The sequence below is a fragment of the Cryphonectria parasitica genome, assembly GCF_011745365.1.
Source record: "Cryphonectria parasitica EP155 unplaced genomic scaffold M406scaffold_2, whole genome shotgun sequence".
Lineage (NCBI taxonomy): Eukaryota > Fungi > Ascomycota > Sordariomycetes > Diaporthales > Cryphonectriaceae > Cryphonectria > Cryphonectria parasitica.
This window is the reverse complement of record NW_024468910.1, coordinates 3302570-3323394: the sequence shown is the minus strand read 5'-3', so window position 1 is coordinate 3323394 and position 20825 is coordinate 3302570. Positions and strand designations below refer to the sequence as shown.

Here is a 20825-nt window from a genome sequence, read left to right as displayed (position 1 = left end):
GCTTAACGTCCTTTCGTATCTACATACAGTTTCTTGTCTAGGACAGAATGCTTCTTCCTATTTTAGGACAACTCTCCAAGCTCGGCTCCGATCCGTCTCTTCGCTTATGATGGCACTGAAACCGTGTCAAAGCATCCTGCCACCGGGTTGACTCATATTCCCGAGGAGAATCAACTGACAAATATGACTCCCTTGTTATTGCCAGCTCGCAGCCAATCACTTGCTTAGCAAGCCAACTGCACAAAAATTGGGCCGTAGTGTAATCCATGTTTGGGGGCCTTGTGCATTTGCCACGCCGTGAGCACGCTGGATACTACCATATGGGGGGAGTAAGCCGCAGCCCTGCGCTGAGGATTACGCCGCTGGGCCCAACTTAAGGTTTTCAGCGTGCGGGTAGGGCTGAGGGAACGAAAACTGAAGCAGCACAGACGCAGGTACAATGCCATGGAAATTTAAGAAGGATACTCAAACACATGGAGGCGGGTGCACAGTTTTTAGAAGTTGTTGTCCTGTAGATGAACAAGCGTAAGAAAAGGATGAAAAAAAAAAAAAAAAAAAAAGGAAAGCAAAGGCACCTTAATCAGGACACACCCACCCGCAGTGCTACGTGGTCGGCAAAACAATGCCGCGGGAGTGCAGACCTCCGAACACCAAGATGTGCGTTCTGCATGCCTTCAAGTCCTAGTACACACCTCAATGAGATTGGCAAGACGACGGCAGTTGCAGGTTTCTGATAGGACTGGCTCCTGGTGGCTCTAGGAGAACCAACATACCTCGCCGCACGTCATCAGCTTATGACCCTATATAAGTGTTGTGTATATGGACATGGCATCCAGGGCTCTGAGTGGACGAAACCTGGACGGCAGTTGGAAGGCCCCCCTGCATGCACAGATGCGCAGCTCTAGCGGCGCAGGCTAATTCGAGAACGTTACTATGATATTGATGTTGGTTCTGAACAAGTCGCGGCCGGCCGGGTGACATATAATTAGTGTGGCTCGCTCCACCCTCTCCCGAATTATGTAAAAAGGAAGGGGAATAACCGGACCAAGGAATTTTTTTTGAGGGTCCACTCGCAGTGTGAATGGATTGCCGTCCAAAGGTAGAATTACGTGACTCCTTTCTAGAAACAAAAGAACAAAAGAAGAGAGAGAGAAAAGGAAGGGGGGGGGGGAGGGCCCACGCATTTCATGGACCCGTATTTCCTGTTTTAAAAAGCACTGCATGTACCTTTGTTCTCATTTTGGTTAGGCCTAGCCTCATGCTAAAACCTCGGCTGATCAGGATTGGCAGGACTGAAAGATTGTTACGCATAGCACGTGGGGTAGATGCTGCATAGAAGCACGATCTGTTCATGAAAACTGACGCCCGTTACTGTGCTAAATGCGGTACCGAATCTCATAGACGCAATATACGGATATCAACCCTCGATCCTTGCTCTTCACTATCACTTCATAGTACGCCCTGTTGGTTCTACGTCTTCGCAATTCCCTGGCACCTTCCTTTGGAGGATATGCTTTAGCCTTGTAGGATAGGCAGCGCATTCTCTGCCTAGTGTGATATCTCTCTATCTCCCACACAAGATTCATGACACGGCTTGCGCAGTGGGCCAATCAGACTAAATATCCGACACCGTTGGTTGTCACGACCGCTTCAGGCAGTCAGTGTCGCGATTTTCATTCCGAGAGGGCTCTCTGCAACATCCTTGTAATGTACGCAGAGGACACATTCCTCCGCTCGTCCCAACCAGTGGACACTAACAGCAAGTGTCCAGAAGAATCTCTTTCAAATATCGTGTTGGTCATGAAGTTATTACATCATCCAACCTCCCGTGGGCGAGGCCGACCCAGCCCTGCTCAAATGCGCGCCGCGGCTCACTGAAGCCTGACGGCGGGACTCATTACCACTATCGGATGTGGGTACAACGTCACTGGACAGAGAACAACTGCCTACGACTTCGTCCACCTGTCCAATAGTATTCCGAAATGATGCTTTCTGCCCCGAGCCATGATTGTCTTTCAAGCCTCCAGAAGTTTTTCCTGCCCCCAACGAAAACACTACTTTTTACTGTCGTACGGAGAAACTCAGCCACAAAACTTCAAACGGCGGGTGACAGTCTGCGAAGGATCATGAGAGCTATGATGACTGAAAGCCGCTCTCGGGGCTTTCACCCGTCCAGATGTTGGCCGCCATAATCGGCCTACGTTGGGCCAACAGTCTGCGAAGGAATCCGGTCCTTGCCCGATGAGCAACTATAACAATTCTGGGGCTAGAGCATGGTGCCTATTGTATGACTGTAGTTGGTTGTCAAGATCGTCAACGTCGACACCATGCACGAGCATATAAGGCAGCTGAGGCCGTTGTCCAAGGAAAGTGTTTGAAGATGATCAAACGACACAATTTCCATCAGAAACTGGACTAGGAGCACTTACCACCTACTTTGCAAAGACCATCTGAACAATCGTCTTTCACCGTGTCTCGACCATTTCGAATCATCATCATGAAGCTGCCACTTATCTCTTTCACTCTGGCCCTCTTCGCCAGCGCAGCTACCGCTGCCGACCTCTGGGAGAAGCCTACTGTACCACGGGCACCACAAGCAACAAACGACGGGAGCATCAACTTCTCAACGACCATTGGCATCAGCAAGACACAATTGTCTAGAGCCACTTCAACGCCCGCCGTCAAATTTGCCTTTTCAGACACCATGTTTGATGCTGCTGTTGAGAGCCTCGAGGCTACGGTCGTGGCCTCTCCAGTGCAAGTCACAAAGCCGATGGCCACGAACGACGGCAGAATCGACCACTTGCCGAGGCGTGAGGTCGCCGCGAACCCCCTGGTGGCAGATACGACCTTCGACGATGTCGAGGCTCCATGTGCAACGAATGATGGGCGGCCGCTCTCGCCACCTTTGTCGATCAAAATCCCCCACACGAAGGCCGGTCCAACAAGGCGAACAGTGGCGTTGGGGATCACCTGTCCAACCATGTCGCAAGTTGCCGGGCTTTTGGCAGTGTTGGCGCTCATGTCTCCAACAAAGCTTCCCGTCTCCTATATCTCACCTGTCATGGGGTTCATGACAGGCAGAGGCATGGCGGCCTTCTGAGGCTTGTATACCACAATAACACTGCTTGATGGAATCCGGCTGTGGGTGTAGGATATCGGTAACTTGGGTCGATAAATCATGGCATAGATACTTATATAGAAAGCAGAGGACGCAAGTCCGCTCACACATCATGGCGTTTCATTTCAAATTCGTTTCGACAGGGGTTGGTTATTTATGTCGGATCTGAGATTCAACAAAGAAATTTGCGGTGCAGTTTACCTGCTTGATCTTGTTTTAGTGTTTATAGAAGGTGAAATGGAAAATCCTTGGTATTTTATTACCTCAGATTATATGACAGGATTCGGTATTAGGTTCTCTGCGTGACCAAACTTAATCTGTATATACCCAGCCCTTGTTGCACTAACAAGAGGTTGATGAAGCCAATCTTTTGCTGTTAGAAGGACTGATGTAGAAAATATTTCCATTTGAGTGTCACCTTGTGTCTTGGGTGGCCTGCTCTGGTGGCCACGAAAGAGCATCCAAGACCATTAGATGAACTCTAATCAATTGTCGTCTTACTCTGTGCTACTACAAGTAACGCAAAAGGCATTATTTTCTGACAGCTGTGCACCTGTTAGAAGAATCCCTCTTCCTTCCCTTCCACGTCGAAGGAGATACTTCAATGCCCTTGGCTGTTCCTGAGATGTAATTTTTAGTACAGCCTGCGAGGCGAGGCCCAGTGCATTCTTTCTTACTTCTCTTCTTCTTGCTGTATCCATCCTGGCTTTTGTCGAAGAAATGATTTGGTAATCAAATTGGCCGAAAACTATCCGTGGCCTTAGACGCTAATTAGCTGTGACACATTCTTTGAAGGGCACCACCAAACCGACGTCATCACGACGCGCTTACAGCTGCGGCTTGTACTTGTATGCACGCCGGAGCTTCTACTCCACAAACGGCCATCCGTCTCGTTTCCTAAGTCGTTCACGCGTCATACCAAAGCCCATGAGCTAGAACTGATGTCACTGCACGCTTAGAATCAGCGAGATGCGACTTCCTTACAAGCTAGGAAGCTCCAAGAGCTTTAAATGTCCCCTAGCTCTTCTCTCTTAAAAAGCTGCCCTCACCTTCATCCAACATTTCAACACATCCACAGCAGTTTCATCAAACTCACCCAAGCTCCTCGCCACGTCCACATAGAATTTGCGTGAACCGTAACCATCTTCTTCCCAGACTTCAACAATCATGATTCCAGCAAGATCCCTCACGCGCACCGCGCTGCCCCGAGCTGCCCGCTCCGCTCGCGCCTCGCCTCGTGTCCACCAGGTTCGCTTGCAGTCGACCACGACATCATCATCGTCGTCTTCAGGCGGGTCTGCACAGTCACCATACCTGGCAGGCGCTGTCGGCGGTCTCGCGGCTGGTGCTGCCCTGTATGGCATCTACCTCGTCAGCCCTGCTGGCAAGGTTTCGCGTTCCATCAACAAAACTACCAAGGAGGCACAAAAGAAGTACAAGGAGGCCGCGGCCAAGTTCCAAGAGTCCACGCCGGACGCTGACCAGACGGTCAACTACATCAAAGACTTGTGCTACAGCTACGTGGGCTGGATTCCCGGCGGCCGGCAGTACGTAGACACAGCCTTCAAGGACTACGAGAAGGTACGCAAGAACCACAAGGACGAGGCGGACGCCATCTTGAAGGACGCATACAACCGCTTCAAAGAGGTCAGCAAGGGCGGGCTGAGCCTGGAGACGGCAAGGAAAGGACTGGACGTCCTCGCGGACGTCGTGAAGAGTGTGGCCGAATTGGGTAAGGACGCCGCCGGCGACCTGCTCGATGAGCATCCTCAGGTGAAGGAGAAGTTCGGCGGCAGCATCGACCAGCTCAAGCAGCTGGGGGAGCAGTACGGCCCCGAGGCCAAGAAGCAGGTCGACGAGACATGGAAGCAGGTGGCCGATATTATCAAGGGCGGTTTCTCTGCGGAGAGCATAAGCAAGGCCAAGAACCTCATCCAGGAGAAGACGGAGCAAGTCAAGAAGATGGGGGACGAGGCGTGGAAGAAAGGCCTTGAAGAGGCAAAGCCCCTTCTGGACAAGAACCCTCGCATCAAGGAGCTGATCGAGAAGAATCAGGATGCGCTGAAGCAGGGAAATGTCGGAGAGCTCTTTTCCAGGGCCCGCAGTGCGGTGGAGAGTGGCGAGACAGGTGATCTGGAGGGCTACGTCAACCAGGCCGTGGAGAAGGCCAAGTCCAAGGGATCGCAGGTGGCAGGTGGCTCAGGGCTTGAGCAGTTTCTGGGCAAGATCCCCAATGGGAGCGAGATCTTGCCGAAGCTGCAGCAGCTGAAGGAGGTTGCAGAGAAGCACACTGACGAGAGCGAGAAGCTGGTCCGCGAGACTCTGCAGGAGCTGAAGCAGGTACTTGAGAGCAAGTCCGAAAAGGCCAAGGAGATTGTTGACAAGGCCAAGAAGGAGTCCTCGAAGTAATGTATACCTTATGGACTGCTTGTTAATCGGCGTTTCAGGGGCATATGGAGGGAGGTCAAAAGCATCACCGGGCAGAACTCAATTGCTGCAATCAAGTCGTAATATCAATGCCAAATCCTCCTTTATTTAAGAAAGAAAAAAAAGAAAGAAAGAAAAAGGACCACACTGGAAAATAATACAGTATGGACGAGTCTGATCGACGTCTAGTCACATTGTTCTGCAGTAGGCATTATTGCCGTTCACACATACAGTACAGGGCGGCAGTTCTTGGTAGACGGGCACGAAGTTCAAAGCCCGGAAGCAGGTATTTCTGATGAGGGTGGGTGCCAGGCAGGAGGGCGAGATAGGATAGCGTCGTAGGCTGGGCAAGAATCGTCGGGGGAAAAGATGATCGCCACGCAGTCTGTCAGAAGTGGCTGTACCTTATATTTCCTTCCCACAAGGCCCTACCTGGGCCTGGAGGTGGAAAGGAGTTCAGGATGAAGTAGCTGTGTCTTATAGATGTAGATATATAAGGGACATAAAAAGAGAAGAATGAGTCGAGTGAGTGCCTCTGTTCTGTCAATCTATCTGTTTGCATGATCGAGCAAAGATTCGGACAGAGGCGTGCTCTTCAGCTCCTCACCGACGCGCTTCTCCTCCATCAAGCCAGGACACAGACAAGAGAAACATGGCCTTCCAAAAGAGCTTGTTTCAAGATATTCAAGAAATTTGGAAAAATAAAGGTATTATTTGGGTAGTGTGCAACAAGGGAAAAGGAGTAACTGGCGTTGCCCGCTGATTGGGGATGATTGAGTATAGCTGTCCGACGGCCAGATTGGCACAAATAAAGGTAACGAAGACGCTGTCCTCGCACCGCCTTTCAAGCCCAGACTTCCCACCAGCAGCGGTTTTTTCTTCCTTTCTTTTATTTTCTTTTTTCTTCTTTTCTTTTTGCAGAAAGCTATATTTGTATTAAACTGCACCCGCCCAGGGCACAAATGAGGCGGAGGCGTTGCAAGGAGGGCAACAGTGCCTGGGAGTAGAAATCAGCACTGGTCTAGAACACAACACCGATCGCGGACTCCTCGTTATTCGCAAGAGTTATCATTCCTTCTTTCCTCTCATGTGTCGCTTGTTCCATGAAACAGACAACCAGGATAGAAAGTACAGAGAGAGCCACCCGTAATCCACATCCATATCCCCACAGAGAGGACAGGCCGGCGACTCGGGATGGGATGCTTACCCGCATAGGCATTTGCCACAGTTTTTTTGCACGCATCTGGCACCACAAAGAGAAAAGATTAGCCCCTTGGAATGTGAATGTGCGGGCGTCATGATGACTCACACGAGGATCGCTTCACATTGTTTGCCTCCCCGATGGCCTGCTAGAGGACCAGGTGTTGTGGCAGCCGGAGCCGGGGATGCCTGGACGAAGGCGGCCAGTCCGGCGAGGGCCAAAGAGGTAATAAGGACGAGATGCATGCCGAGATTGGTGGATTGGTTGGGGGGTGAGCTTAGGCTAGGAGTCTGGAGGAATGAGGAATGAAGAAATGAACGAGGAGAGGTGATGAGCTGGGAGAGGAGGAAACTTTCGAGGCCGACCAACATCACATTACAGCCGCTTTATACTTGCTTGTGAAGTGCCTAGAAGAGAGCGAACGGGCTCGTGTTTGCACGAGGCATTGATCATATTTCGGATCAACGGTGCGGTCGTTTGGCTGCAACGATGGCGGCGCGTTGACCACAGTTCGAGCCTTTCGGAAGCCACAGCTTACACGCCGTGAAGTTCGAATACATGAGTGAATAAGCTCATGGTGAGCCCGGTCTGAGAGGATTTAACGAGGCTGTTACCAAGTAAAGTGAAACTTGGGTGAGCACTATTGGGGAAGTCCTGTCTCAAAGGGCTCCAGGTGCTGAGTTCGCGGTGGTCCGTTCATCCCAAGATGTCATATTGAGAAGATGACGGGCGTATGGCTTGGGACCTAAAGGTAACTTGGCAGCTGATTCTCAAGATAGAATCGGACCTGTGCTGCCCATAATGGATTCTGATTGTTACTTCCCGGGGGGGGGGGGTGGTGATTTGGTCTACCACAGACGTGCTCAATTTTGACTGCTCACTGTGCTGGGGAGCTTGAAGGTACGAAAAGTAAGGACAGAGAGCAGCGACAGACTACAAGACGTAGCACCGCCGAGACTATCTTGAAAATTTATACTGAGAGGACTGTCTGAAGCTTTGAGAGAGAGGAAAAAAAAAAAAAAGGGAAAAAAAAAAGGAAGACTTGGAGGTACACCAGGAAGCCCAACGTCGACACCGATGAGGCTGAAAAGTCATATGCCGCAAAACAGAGGGGCAGAGATCACTCGGGTCTGGGGCATCCCAGCTTGAACCACCACTCGACGTTGCGGCCCTACCGTCCTCGTCGTGGCCCGTCACTCCTGGACCAGAGATTATAACATCCACATCCCAAGAGCCGATAGAGTTTCCTTGCCAAGTGCAAGAATGCACGTCGTTGTTGTGATCCTTTCTTCGCGACACGTGTATTGGCACATGATCACCCAAGTTATGAGCTTCCACCGCAGAACGAAAGTGAACCACGAGCAATATCGGGCACGAATGGAGCCTATTGTAGACTGCGTGGGGGGGAATCGTAAAGGTGCCACGCCACGTCACGTAGAATTGAGCACTAGTCTCCGAGCCTGTAAACACTGACAGCTGCGTTTGAGACAGACGTGCGTCCTGCGCGGGATGATTGAACCCACAACGGGCAGAAGTTGTCTCGCCTTGAAACAAGTGAGGAGTGCCAAGAAGCAGTCGTCGCCATATCTGGAATGCCCGCGAGAATTTGTAGCTGCTACCGATCAGGAGCCTTACAAAGGCGAAAGGAAAGAGAAGAAAAGACAGACAGAGAGAGACAAGATCCTGGCTGGTTCTGCTTCTTTCTTGGCAATCGCGTGAAGCTTCCAAGGTTGCTGAAACGCTCGCTCTCGACCTCACGTTGGCAGATTTCTTGAGCTCCGAAGGCGCATCAAAATTAATTTGTGACCAGCAAGAACTGTCACACTTGATCTCGTTCGCTCATATGTTCCCGGGGCATACTGCACGCAGCCTCGCAGCAGTGCTGTGAGATGTCACCCCCTGCAGGTTTCGTAGACTGAAGAATTTGGCGTTGATTGTATATACCTGCGCAGAGAGGGAGGGAAGGCATGCCAAGCCCGACTCAGCAGGCCTCAGCACCGAGGTCAGCCTCACCACCCATTCCGCGACAGCTCGCAGCAGCACGCGTCTAGCCCTGCGTGGAACGACTCCTTCAGCCGCAAATAAGAGGCCCGTCTGACCATGAAATCATGGGTGGTACTCCTAGCCGGGTATACGCCGTAGGGTTGTTTCTCTGTCTCTCTGTGCAGCAGCCCTATTCGAAGCACATGTGGCCTTCTCCCTGTCATGGTTGTGCCAGTCACCACGAGAACGGTCGACCGAGCCAGAAGGGCTGAATGGTAAGCCATTCTGAGGGTCGGTCCTACCATAGCACAGTACACAGTACAACTGCTATTGTATGGTACCATACTGTACCCTGGTTGGCTTTGATTTTTTGATAATGAAAATAGGAAAAGATAAAGGGTTAAAAGGTCTTCACGGGTGGAGTTGACCCGACTTTTGATGCCCTGCAGATTCATCCTTTGGGCGTGTTGAGAACTCGGGAGGGAACACTGAAGGGGTAGGTCGACTCTTGTCTCTCTTGTTTCTGGCGCGGCATAAAACGGGCGGCGACGACGGCCCTTGCTGTGGTTGCAGCTGAAGTGGCCCTCTAGCACCTCGGGATGAGATGCCAATCTGACCTACCCCGCAACATTAGTGGATCCAGAGGGTCAGAATGACCTGGAAAAGTCAGGGGTACCAGAATAGGGGTCTATTCCATTCTGCCCCCCCCGGCCCTTTCTCTCCTCAAAGGTTGGAAAGCTTGTACTTACTACAGTACTGTATGAGTTGCTGCTGGAGTGGGGGGGAAAAAGTGCAAGTTTGGTTGATATTGCATGAAATCATTATGAGACTTGGGATAATTTCGAAGCCGGGTTGGGCTTGAATGGGAACAAGATCAAACAATGGAATGCCTTTGGCAACCATGTCCCTGAAAGGTTGCCAAGCATCAGCAGGATTGATCATGTGTTCTGTCAAGCATGGTTGAGAGGCAACAGCAAGAAGAAATAAAGAAAGAGAGAACAAGAACTAAGGGTGCAGATCATCCAAGCTTGTTCCAGTGATGGTCAAAGGGTTGTGGGAAATGCTGCTGCTCCCAATTTCATGGCTGTACTGTACTGTAGAGACTGTAGCGAGGTGTTACTATACTACATAGTACTGGGCTACTCCATAGAGCATCAAGAAGAAGTGAAAAAGGAAAAAAAGGCGCATAGGCAGCGAGATCTGCCCTTGGGATGATCGCCTTGTTGATCATGATCACCTGGATTATGGGCAGGTTACCCTCGTCTATCCTCTGCTGACGCCACACTAACTTATCCCATGGAGCTATTATAGTGCTGGTTGAGAGACGTGCGACATGCTATGGCTTTGTCCATGGTCAACACTTAGTCAGGTACCAAGAGCTGCCCCCTAGGCCACTGTAGCTTCTTCCGTCCAGGCTGTCGCTCCTAGCCTCAGGGGCACAGATGGCCTGCACTGGTCTCCCCTGCTAATATAAAAACTATAATGCACAGTATGCAATGAAAATAGCTAAGACCTGGATGAGAGAAGAGAAGGGGGGGGGTAGGAATGTATAGCATTCATTAGAAGGGGGCTGGCAAAAATTGAGATGAAGCTGGAGAGACCCTGCAGGAGGATCCACTGTGGTCCGCAGAAGGTGAAGATGGCGTCTTTAGGTGTTAGAACCAGTGAGGATCTCGCACAGTGGGAGAGAAAAAAAGGGTAGGAAGGAAAGAACCTTCACAGACAGGTTTGACAGGCCGAGACAGGTGAGGACGAGGCAGCCAACTACAGTACCATGGTAAGGGCAATTGCGAGCTGAATTGGAGGCTCAATAGCAATGGCAGAGAAAGTACCTGGCACATACATGGACTAGTACCCATCGTATGTAATCCTGCATGCACACAGCTCATCAAACGTCGTCAGCCAGTCTGTGCTGGAATTCACAGTTTTTCTCCCCTCCCTCTCTCACTCTCTCCCTTTCATACAGCACAAATAAAGTAAAATTAAGACTTGACACTCCTCTCTGCTTCAGCCACCCAGGTGCTACAACAAACAATCTTTCTTCTTCGAACCATTATTCTGCGCTCAACACAGCTGTGATAATCTACCACCACCTGTATAATTGAGAGAAGATTTACCAGGACAGGCTCCGTACTCCCCCCCTCCTTGCTTGGGGCCCAGTCAGCTCACCCGTTCTCCCCCAGGCCAGCATCGAGGAATACACCGTATGATCTCTGTTCCGAAGGGTTGTCATCAAGCAAGCCTAGTCTACCTTGCCTTCTCTTTGCCTTGGCATTGCCACTCCTGGTTCTGTACCATTTCCCAACCTTACTTCCACCCTCCCAGCGATACCCAAGAGTCAGCGAAATAGCCCTTGTCGTGGCCACCCCCCTTCTTCTAACGATCTATGAGCGGTGGATCAAGCAATCAAATCCGAGTTCCGACAGCGCCTGCAACTCCCCAACGTCATTCCCACACTGTCTGGCCCATCTGGGGCGCACTTTTGAGCTCCTCTCTGCCGTCATCATTGAGAACTTACATAGTACAGTGCTTCACAAAGCCCAAGTACCCACGCATGCCACGCCAAGTTCTTCCGACCCGGACTCCAGGTGTCCGGCCCCGGTAGTGCGCTACTCAATTCTCTTATTAGACCACCTCAGTGGCCTTTCCTCCACCGATTGCTAGCCACAGCCCGACTGCTTCTCATTCAGATCCTCACCTCGTGCCTGCACACACCCAGCGAGCGCGAAAACCACGGCCTTCGAACTCTCGATCGCGCTGCACTGCTGCACTGCTGCACCTCGTTCTTGGAGCGTACAGCAATCCCGACCCGACGAAGCTTGCTCACGTCACGTTGCACCACGCACTCTCCAGGACCCAAGGCGGCTGAAGCGGGACGTAACCAAGGGGGGAAAACCAAAGAGGAATTGAAACGAACCGTCCCTTCGAGCACAAGATATTGTATTTCAACGGGCCATCACCCTTGGGACCAGCGTCGCCCACTTGCTACCATACCAATCAACACACACACACATACACACTCACACACACGCCCTTCCGTTGTGGACGATACCTCGTACTCCGGAGTCACCGGTTCAACACGAGAAGAGCGTGGCACGGAACGACTCGTCAGACGTGCTGCAACAATTTCAAGAACCACCTCGCCCTGTGACTGAGGCTGATCTGGTCTAGCCGTGATTCTGAGAGAGGTCGCGAGCGTAACTTCACCAACCAGCGAGCGCGCAATTGACGGTCGAGAAGTCTTGTCACCGAGTCTCTCAGACAACGAACGCTGTTCCCAGTGGCCTCCTGCTCCCGCAGTCCGATTCCTCCTGCACCACGCACGCATCACTGCGAACGTACTGGCGTGCAGGGAAGAAGTCCATCTTGTGGTCGAGTCAAGCGCTGTGTTGTGTTTGTCCTAGTCGCTCCGAGCTTAGGCCTGAGGCATTGAATCCGGACACGTCGTCGGGCTTCTAGTGGTATTTGATCTTCAGCGAAGCGGGACAGCCCCTGAAACGATCCTCGAGAAGGACGCGCAACTATCCACTCTTTGCCCCTCAAGCATCCATCCCAGATCGGCCCAAACTTGGAAACAAAAATGGCTGCTGCCCAACCACAACTACTAGGTAAGCATCAAGAACCCCTGCCAGATAACAGCGATCTGCTCTTGGTGTGTCTATGTGGATGTATGTCTGTGTGGTGAGAGTGGTGCCAAGTTGCAACTCTACATTCTGGATATTGCCGATAGCCACCACAAACCCCCCTGGCCGACTTCCCAGTTTTTGCTTCTGCTGCCCACCTCCCTTCCCAATCCCCCCCCCCCCTTTCCTTGCTTTTTATCTACAAAGATGAAGTCACAGGGACTTGGTTAGGTTGTGTGGGTTCTTTCTGCTTGGCTGGGTATGCCCGGTCCCAATCAATGGGGTCTGGTGCTACCCTCCATTAAATTGTGTATTAAAATAACAGAAAAAGAAAAGAAGGGGGAAAAAGACGGGAGAAAAGAAACAAGAGACGGGGGGTGGAGGGTGTGGCACTCTAGCCAGACACACACTCTCTCTGTGGCAGCAATTGATAGCAGGCGCTGCCTGTGCTGGGTTGAATGTTGATGGGGGGACGGCTGGGTCCACTCATAACGCTCAACCCGCTGTGGCAAGGAGATTGCTGTTTCATGTCCCCTATCACAGTCGTCATTTGCATTGCATTGCAACCCACCGTTTGCGTTCCTGACCCATCTCAACCTTACCAAAGACCAGACTGCTAACTAAACATCTTGTTTTCCTTTTTCTTTTGCATTTTAGACGACCAGCCCTCGCCTGGTCTTTCCATCAACCTCTCCTCCAACAATCCCTTTCGCAACCGAGCAGGATCGCCGCTGCCCAAGAGCCCTTCGTCCCCCTTTGACGATCCCTCCTCGCAGACCCAGACACAACCTGCTCGACCTGTTTCCAACAACCCCTTTCTCGATCCATCGCAGAAGCCTGCCAGCCCAATAACAACAACAACAACAAGGCCACTTGCAGAACCGCCCCTGATCACCATGGCCGACGAAAAGGACACCACCACCACCTCTGCTACTGAGGACCTCTTTGTATGTCTATCCTTTGTCTGCCTCCCTTGACTTGCTGTTGCTGCTGCTCTCGCTGTTGCTCCTGCTCCTGCTCCTGCTCCGACCAGGGACAACAGTCTGGTGATGATTGATCTTTCTCGTCTTTTGTCAAGGGCGCAGTAGCACCTGTGCCCGACTCAGGCTTCTTCATCATCACTAACAAATATGACCCTTCAATCAGGCAAGCCTCAACATCGATGACAAGGAAAAGGGCAAGAGCCCTACTCGTTCCCCTCAATCGCCCCAAGCGAACCGTCGTGCCCCACCACCTCGAGGCGAGAATGGGGCTCCTCCTGGTCGGCGGGGCCCCCCTCCACCAGGCCACCGATCGCGCGGCAGCGGTCCTCGGGGACCAGAATCGCCACCGCGTCGTATGGCGTCGGGGGCTGGACGAGCTTCGCGCCCCCCTGGGAGGCCGCTGACTGAGGAAGAGAAGAAGAAGCGTCGAGAGCACGAACGCAAACACCGCGACGGAAAGTCAAGCAAGGCCAGACCCCACAGGGACCACGACTTGATTGACAAGCTGGATGAGACCAACCCGTTCGGCGCCTCTCTGGGTAAGTCTGCGAGCGCCAGTTATAACTGGCGCGTCTGTTGCCCCTCTCTGTGAATACGACGAGCTGACGCGACCCCCCCCCCCCCCCACACAGTCCATCACGCCGGCCCCTACGATGCTGTCTTCAGCAAGAAGAAGAAGAACTCGCCTCTCGAAGCCTTTGCCAAGGATTCTGCCAACATGTCTATCGGTGGTTCCGGCCCTGTCAACGCCCGGGCCGATCACTCTACGTTCATGGGCAGGGCGACTGATGAGGCATTCGCCGACTACGGCATCTCTGTTGCGCCACCCTCTAAGAAGGATGTGGCGCTCTTCAACCCTCACGACCGCGCGTCTATGATCCACGGCGACGAGACTGTCGGCCTCGGCAGCTCGACCTTCCTCGAGGGCACACCAGCTGCCAAAGCTGCTGTGGAGAAGGCACAGCAGGAAAGTGCCCAGAGCCAAGATGGAGGACTGCAGCGGAAGAAGTCACTGGCGCAGCGCATTCGAGGCATAAACCGCCCACCGCGTGAGGGATTCGGCGCTTCTGGTCGCATGACCAACCCAGAGGGCGTGTACTACCGTGACCGTCCATCTGGCGGCAGCGTCTCGAGCCCCCGTGGTGGCGGTGAGAACAATCCTTTCTTCGCCGAATACGAGCCAGGCAAAGACGGTGAAGAGGAGATCTCTGTCAAAAAGATGAACAGCAATAGCCCGACCTCGCCTCCGCCCCCCGGCGGACTCGAGCGACGCGCTACGACGGATGCACTCAGCGACCAGCCCAAGCAAAAGACTGGCCTCCTTGGCCGCATGAAGAGTCTCAAGGGAGGACCCCGATCGCGCCCTGCCGACAGAGACTTCGGAAATGCAGAGTAGGCTGACATGTCTGAGTGACAATTATTTTCTCCTGTGAGAGAGTTTCTTTGTCCCCAGAAAGATGCCCTGCTACCGCTGGCACTGCCCAGGTTTCCTTTCGAGAAGGGTGACACGTCGGGTGGACGAGGCTCTCTGTGCCCCATGAACACTTTTATCATCCTTTAAGTAGGTATGGCCATGTAGTGACAACACACGAGAACTGTTCACGTCTAGGCTACTTGCATCCCAGCTGGGACCTGACCTTGGAAAGGGAGTCTTCATGGTGGACCATCAGCAAATCTTGTACATTTTTCCTTCTTGCGGTATTGGTTGAAATAAGCATTTTTCAGAAGTCTGGTAAGATGCCTATTTGTTACCACTCTGGCGTCTTTGGGAAGGAAAGGAAAGGGAAGGGAAGGGAAAGAGGACCCAGCTGTGCATAAAGGCCTGTTGTAGAGACAAGCCCATGGTCAATGACATGGAACAGCTATGAGATGGACTATGCAAGCAAAGTGGCCAGGGCCAAGCAGGACAGACACAGGATCAAGGGACTGGATGGAAGACAGCAGACTGGCTGTGGGTAGGACCTGCTTCATAACGAGCGTTAAAGCAAGTCCTTATGGGACGAAAAGCTCCTTTTCTCTCTTCTTTCTACAGAAAGGACCGAGGTGCAAAGTGGGATGAGGTGTGGAAGTAATACTTGTTTGTGAATTGCTATGCCTAATGCGATAGACACACATCTCCTTGTCAGATTCAATCCAGGGCAATTGTTATGGATGTCCGCAGAAGTGGTGAGAGCCATTGACTGTTTGTTTGATACCTGTTTAGTGGCTGCAGTACAGGGCCTGCGTGCGCTGAAATGAGAACATGGTACTATTACTGTAGGCCCTAACTGACGCTTCCCGCCCCCTCCCTGGGGGCTATCTACCTGGTGCACTTTTGTTAGTGACTTCCAACACTGAAGGCATCAAGCTCCTCTTGTCTTTCACAAAGGAAAAAAAAGTTCATCAGCGTGGCTGCCGAAGCCTTCAACCTCTTCCTACATTCATTATCATGGGCTGATCTCAATCAGAAAATAAATCAACTTCTAACTTGGTTAGTGATAGGACGCATTCTCAGACCGCAGTGGAATTTGCATCTCTTTCTTTATAGCAGTGTCTAACAACCCATCATCAGCCGTCTCCCCCTGTGTGATCAGTGTCTACCTCTTTCTTTCTTCACCACCCCTACTCTTCCACCAAGAAACTCGGTCCTTAACTACTCTATCAATCACGCCGTATTCGAAAACTACCCAAATGGATACTACCATGACTGAGGATGATGACGAAAGCAATGACAACACCCCCAACCCCTCACAAAGCCCTCCCAAACCTAGCCAGACATCCTCTCATTTTCCCCAGGAACCAATCTCAGGCACAACCCTGTTCGAAACTGAGGCCAGACGGAGGGATATCCTCTGGGACCATGGGCGAGGCAACATCACGACGGGGTGCCGGGAGATCGACGAGAGTGTGCTTGTGGGTGGCGGGTTCGAGAGGGGTTGTGTGGTGGGGGTCAGCGCGGAGGATGAGCACTGCGGGCTGGTCCTTGGGCTGCAGACGCTGGTGAGGTGCCTGCTGGCAAGGAAGGAAGACGGAGAGGGAAAAGGGAAGCCGAGGGTTATGATCATCACTGCGGCGGCGGTGAGGTCGGTTGTGAGTGAGCTGAGGGCTGTGCTTACAGGACAAATAACGGCGCTGGGACTGGAGACGGGAGCACGGGAAGAGAAAGGGACCGAGACGGGCTCGTTCTTGACAGACTGTCTTGAAAGGGTGGCGGTATCGAGAGTGTTTGATATTATTGGCCTGTGGGAGGCGCTGGCCGAGCTGGACCAGCCGCCGCCCCCCAGCCAGGAGGTCGGGGAGGGGCAAGAGCCGCCTTCGAGCCAGCCCAGGAACACCGACGACGATTTCCAGTATTCCACGATGGACGACCCCTTGTCGATGGTTACGGAGGAGGACGAAGTCGAGAGAAAACTCCCTGCTCGAGAAGAGAGGTTCTCCAGCCCGTTGTCGGACCCGCCCAGCAGCTTGCCCAACACGCCTCCTTGGGAGGCTCCGAACACTGATTCACAACGGGAGGTGGAGTTGCCTCGGAGGACACCGCCTGGTCAGAGGGAAGAGATACCCGACAGTCAAGAGGAGGACTTGCTGTCGTCTCCGCTGGAGCCCAAAAGGGCATTGTCGCCGAGAGCTTATGTCGAGACTGTTGAGCCTGGATTCGAGCACGAACAGACGAGCAGAGCTGAGACGTTTGGGGAAGATCCTAAAGTGTCTAACGACAATGACGACAGCAAGAGCGACGACGATAATACGGCTGCGGGTGATACAATCAAAGAGATGAAACCTGAGCTGATATTCGAGAAGAAACCAGGCGAAGACCCCGCCCTCGAGAGACCTGCTCATGTCAAGAAACAAGAAGAATCCACACGCCCAGACATGATTCTTATCACACACATGTCGAAGCTCCTTCGCTCCCTTTTTATCCAACGCCAACGCAACACAGCCCACGAGATGGTCCAGCTCGTTGCCTCGCACCTCCGCTACATCAGCCGCTCCCCTGAGCACGGCGGACCCCTCATCATGATCCTCAACTCCACCACATCCTCGGGCGCCAACGCAGCTGCCGCTCCAGAGGATATTCAATATGAGGATGACGCAGAAGACCCTGCGTATGTAGAAGACCCAGAGGAATCTGAAGATCCTGAGGAACCAGAAGATGCAGAAGGTCCCGAGAAACCTGAGCATTTAAATGTTCCATCCGACCACATACCAGCGCACAGCAGACCCCTCGACCCAACCTTGTGCTCCATCTTTGACCAGCCCCCCTTACCAATATCCGAAATCAGCTCGGTGTACGCATACGACACGCCGCAGCAGCACTCACGACGCCGCAATAAACCCTCCTTTGGGCTGATCTTCTCCCAGATGCTCGACATGCACCTGCTGTGTACTACACTACCGAAAACGAGGGCGGATGCCGAGTCCCTCTACGCGCCGGGCACTGGTGTGGCAAGGCAGGTGGAGTACGCGCGGGTCGTGGAAGTCCTGCTGGACGATATGGGCGTGTGGGAGGGTCGGGAGAAGGTGGTGGACGGAGGGGGAGGACCGAGGACGTGCAGGGAGCAGAACTGGGGGGCTGTTGAGGTTAGACAAGATCGGTCTGGGCTGAGAGTTGTCGATGCTTTTGAGAGGGAGAAGGAGAAGAAACTAAAGGAGGTGGTCCTTGCTGCTGGGTTTGGCGGACCGAGAGTTTGAGAGTGTGTGTGTATGTGTGTGTGTGTGTGTGGCTTCAGGGGTGAATGAACATCAAGGGGGTGGTGTATCCATCACGATGGCGGCAGTACATTCTGTGTTTCTACAAGAGGCCCATCTTATGGCATGATATAATTTGGAAGTCATGGCATTGGGGCTGCTGCACTCCACCGTCTAAACTCTGTCGTGATACATATGCCATTCTCTGGAAAATCCCCTTCCTCCTCTCCATCCGGCGTGCATCTCCTTCCCGAACTGACAACCTCACTCTCCACAACACACATCTCGCTCTGCCGCGTTGCTCTCTCCATGTTCTGCTCCCACTCCCACGCGTCTGGTCTGGACGCGAGCTGCGGCGACTTCATGAGCACCGGAACGAGCGGCGTCCCGCTGTCGGAAGCAGAGAGCTTGTTCGTGCGCCACGAGCTGTCTTTTCGCCGAGAAGACTGGTGGCTGTTGAGTTCAATGTTGTTGAGGTCAACCTTCCTAACGGGCTCTCGTGCTCCATTACAAGTAAGCAAGAGGCTCATGATGGGTCTCAGTACCGGCAGACAGGCGGCTATCATGCCAGCGGCGATCTCGATCTCTGTCCAGGCGACGACGGGGGCCAGAGAGTAGGTTGGGTCGGATATGGTGTATTGGAAGAGAGTCCTGAAACGATATGCTGAGGTGAAGACGACACTGGCAGTAAGGAAAAGTGGAAGAAAAGAAGGTGTCAGTTTGGATGAACACCACGGACCAGGGGAATAGAAGACCAAAGATTCTAGACGACTTACAACAATCCTTGTGCAAAAACGATGGCCAAAGCAACCTTCTCGATCGGTCTGAACGTTAAGGCCCAGATCTGCGGTATGGGGAACAACAGGATCGCAAGATCCGTGACGACCGTGGGGATCATAGTCACGATCCAAATGGTTGTTTGGTCCATGCAGGTGCCAGGCAGGCTCGGGTCCCAGATCTTTTGCACGGGCACGCACATGAACACGTAGATGAAGGTGGCGGTGATGGCCCAGATGACGACGAGCGAGCCGGTGGCCCAGAGATAGGCTCTGGAACGAGCCGACAGGGCCCGAAAGGTCCTGGAGAACAGGAACAGGATCGAGACCTTGGTCAAACAAAGGTTCCAGGCGTACATGATCTCGGCGGCGAGGAGGAGCTGGGCCATGCGGACGATGTGGTCGGGCTGGACCTGTAGGACGTGAAAGCCTAGGCCTTGGGAGTACATGGCTGAGATGAAGAAGCCGACGCAGAGGAGGTTCCAGCACTGTAGGCGAGGAGAGAGAAGAAGACGAAGAGCAGCATGGTCAGACTTGAGGATCTCGTTTCATTGAATGGACTAAGACATTGATTTACCATGGAGAGGAGGATGACCCAGTCATCCCACCACAGATTCTGATGCGCCAGTCGTCTGCTGATGAGACGGAGTCCGACGAGAAGCGTGGCTAGTATGGCCACCGATGAGACGACGCCGATGAGCCATGACCGCATGCCGTCGCTATTGTCCGACGAGGTGGAGGGGGAGGAGGAGGATGTCGACTCCATGATTTCTAGTTGCGTTGCTGGCAGCCCTTTGGCCTCCACGATTCAGGAGGGGGGCACGGAGCGAGCGGCAAATATCCCTATTCTGAAGAGAATCATAGAGTGATGATGATCTCAAGTTGGGTGTCTAAGAGAGGTGGAATTCCAAGAGCATAGGCAGACTAATTACTGTACTGAATGAACGTACAGTGTTGTCCAAGAAGCATTGTGAACACGCACACGCCTGCGCACACATGCGATGACATCGAAAGAGAGTAAAATGGCTCCAGATGAGATTCTTCAGAGCGAAGTTGTCTTTTGAAGACCCAGCACCTCATCCCGATCACATTGTGCAAACTCACCACTCGCCTTCCATTAGGCTAGCTACCAAGATCCTCTCCCCCCCTTCTTTCCCGGGCCCATCCTTTTCTCGCCTGACAGCGTGCAGGAAGAGGGAGAGCAAGCTCGCGGCAGCTCTCGCGGGACAGAAAAATAGGCTCGACGTGGGCTCGACGGTTGCGGAAAGCGTGCTAAATTGTTATCGAGCCGCTTTCGAGCGCAACGGTGATGGGGCCATGGTGGGCGCTGCGGGATGTCTCACTCGTCCCACAAAGAGGGGACGGCCGAGTACGGCACATGCAACAGATGATCCACTGAACTTGCCTTCGATGGAAGCCTTTTGGAAGGTCTGAGTGTGAGACATGCCCGCCAGAGTAGAAAGAAAAGGCAACCAGTTCCCTCAGACTGCCGGGCCGGGAGGGGATGGTCTGAATGTTGGCGGCGACAACGGGTTGACACTAGACAATAATTTGCTTTGGTTTTGGGTTTTGCCCTGACTCGTCCCGGTCGAGCGGTCCTCTGCCGTCCCAAGGTTTGTTGTCCAGGTTCTTCTTAGGGATCGATGATTCTGGCTACTGTACTTGAGAGGCCAGGATGGACTATTTCTCTGAAGAGGCAGATCCCGTTCTATAGGTGTTGTGTTGTTGGAGAACCTAAAAAGGTCGTCCCACAACAGATGAGCGGACCAATGAGCTCTTCTCCTTGATGAGCCTAATGAACAGCACTAAATCTGTCCATTGACATAAACTCGGTACTTGCCTGTGAAGAGTCATGGCGTGGTATTTTTATAAACCGCTTGATCGGACGAGGGACGAAGGCTTCATGTCGATCGATACCTGGAACTAGTAGTGCTAGGATAATATTTACAGACATTGAAACGAGGGCAACAAAGATAAAGATGGGAAATGGATGCATGATTTCAACTTTTCTACGCCATTGCTCTGTGTTCTGTCATGTTGTCC

The 20825-nt window shown here is 52.7% G+C and overlaps 6 protein-coding genes across 6 annotated transcripts; 4 read left to right on the top strand and 2 right to left on the bottom strand.

Moving 5' to 3' along the window:
• Positions 1-2497: 2497 nt before the first annotated feature.
• M406DRAFT_71814 (uncharacterized protein) lies at positions 2498-3103 on the top strand (the record flags this gene model as incomplete). The annotated part of the gene is made up of 1 exon (XM_040925502.1): positions 2498-3103. The coding sequence occupies one exon, from the start codon at positions 2498-2500 to the stop codon at positions 3101-3103; it is 606 nt and encodes a 201-aa protein (XP_040779803.1).
• Positions 3104-4288: 1185 nt separating this feature from the next.
• Positions 4289-5530, top strand: M406DRAFT_337183 (uncharacterized protein; the record flags this gene model as incomplete). The annotated part of the gene is made up of 1 exon (XM_040921229.1): positions 4289-5530. The coding sequence occupies one exon, from the start codon at positions 4289-4291 to the stop codon at positions 5528-5530; it is 1242 nt and encodes a 413-aa protein (XP_040779802.1).
• An 8498-nt stretch (positions 5531-14028) lies between these two features.
• M406DRAFT_355049 (uncharacterized protein) lies at positions 14029-15489 on the top strand. The gene has a single exon (XM_040923064.1). The coding sequence runs from the start codon at positions 14057-14059 to the stop codon at positions 14732-14734; it is 678 nt and encodes a 225-aa protein (XP_040779801.1). The 5' UTR covers positions 14029-14056; the 3' UTR covers positions 14735-15489.
• A 531-nt stretch (positions 15490-16020) lies between these two features.
• Positions 16021-18009, top strand: M406DRAFT_337181 (uncharacterized protein; the record flags this gene model as incomplete). The annotated part of the gene is made up of 4 exons (XM_040921228.1): positions 16021-16716; positions 16834-16959; positions 17050-17362; positions 17435-18009. The coding sequence occupies 4 exons, from the start codon at positions 16021-16023 to the stop codon at positions 18007-18009; spliced, it is 1710 nt and encodes a 569-aa protein (XP_040779800.1).
• Positions 18010-18140: 131 nt separating this feature from the next.
• Positions 18141-18544, bottom strand: M406DRAFT_355048 (uncharacterized protein). Its single transcript, XM_040923063.1, has one exon. The coding sequence runs from the start codon at positions 18534-18536 to the stop codon at positions 18150-18152; it is 387 nt and encodes a 128-aa protein (XP_040779799.1). The 5' UTR covers positions 18537-18544; the 3' UTR covers positions 18141-18149.
• Positions 18540-19548, bottom strand: M406DRAFT_239568 (uncharacterized protein; the record flags this gene model as incomplete). The annotated part of the gene is made up of 3 exons (XM_040916091.1): positions 18540-18687; positions 18783-19270; positions 19360-19548. Coding segments are annotated over 3 exons (825 nt in total), but the record flags the coding sequence as incomplete, so codon positions are not given.
• Positions 19549-20825: the final 1277 nt, after the last annotated feature.

What these genes read in the sequence shown, in the direction of transcription:
- M406DRAFT_355049 (XM_040923064.1), top strand. Translation starts at nt 14,057, where the DNA reads ATGTCTATCGGTGGTTCCGGCCCTGTCAACGCCCGGGCCGATCACTCT.
- M406DRAFT_355048 (XM_040923063.1), bottom strand. Translation starts at nt 18,536, where the DNA reads ATGAGCCTCTTGCTTACTTGTAATGGAGCACGAGAGCCCGTTAGGAAG.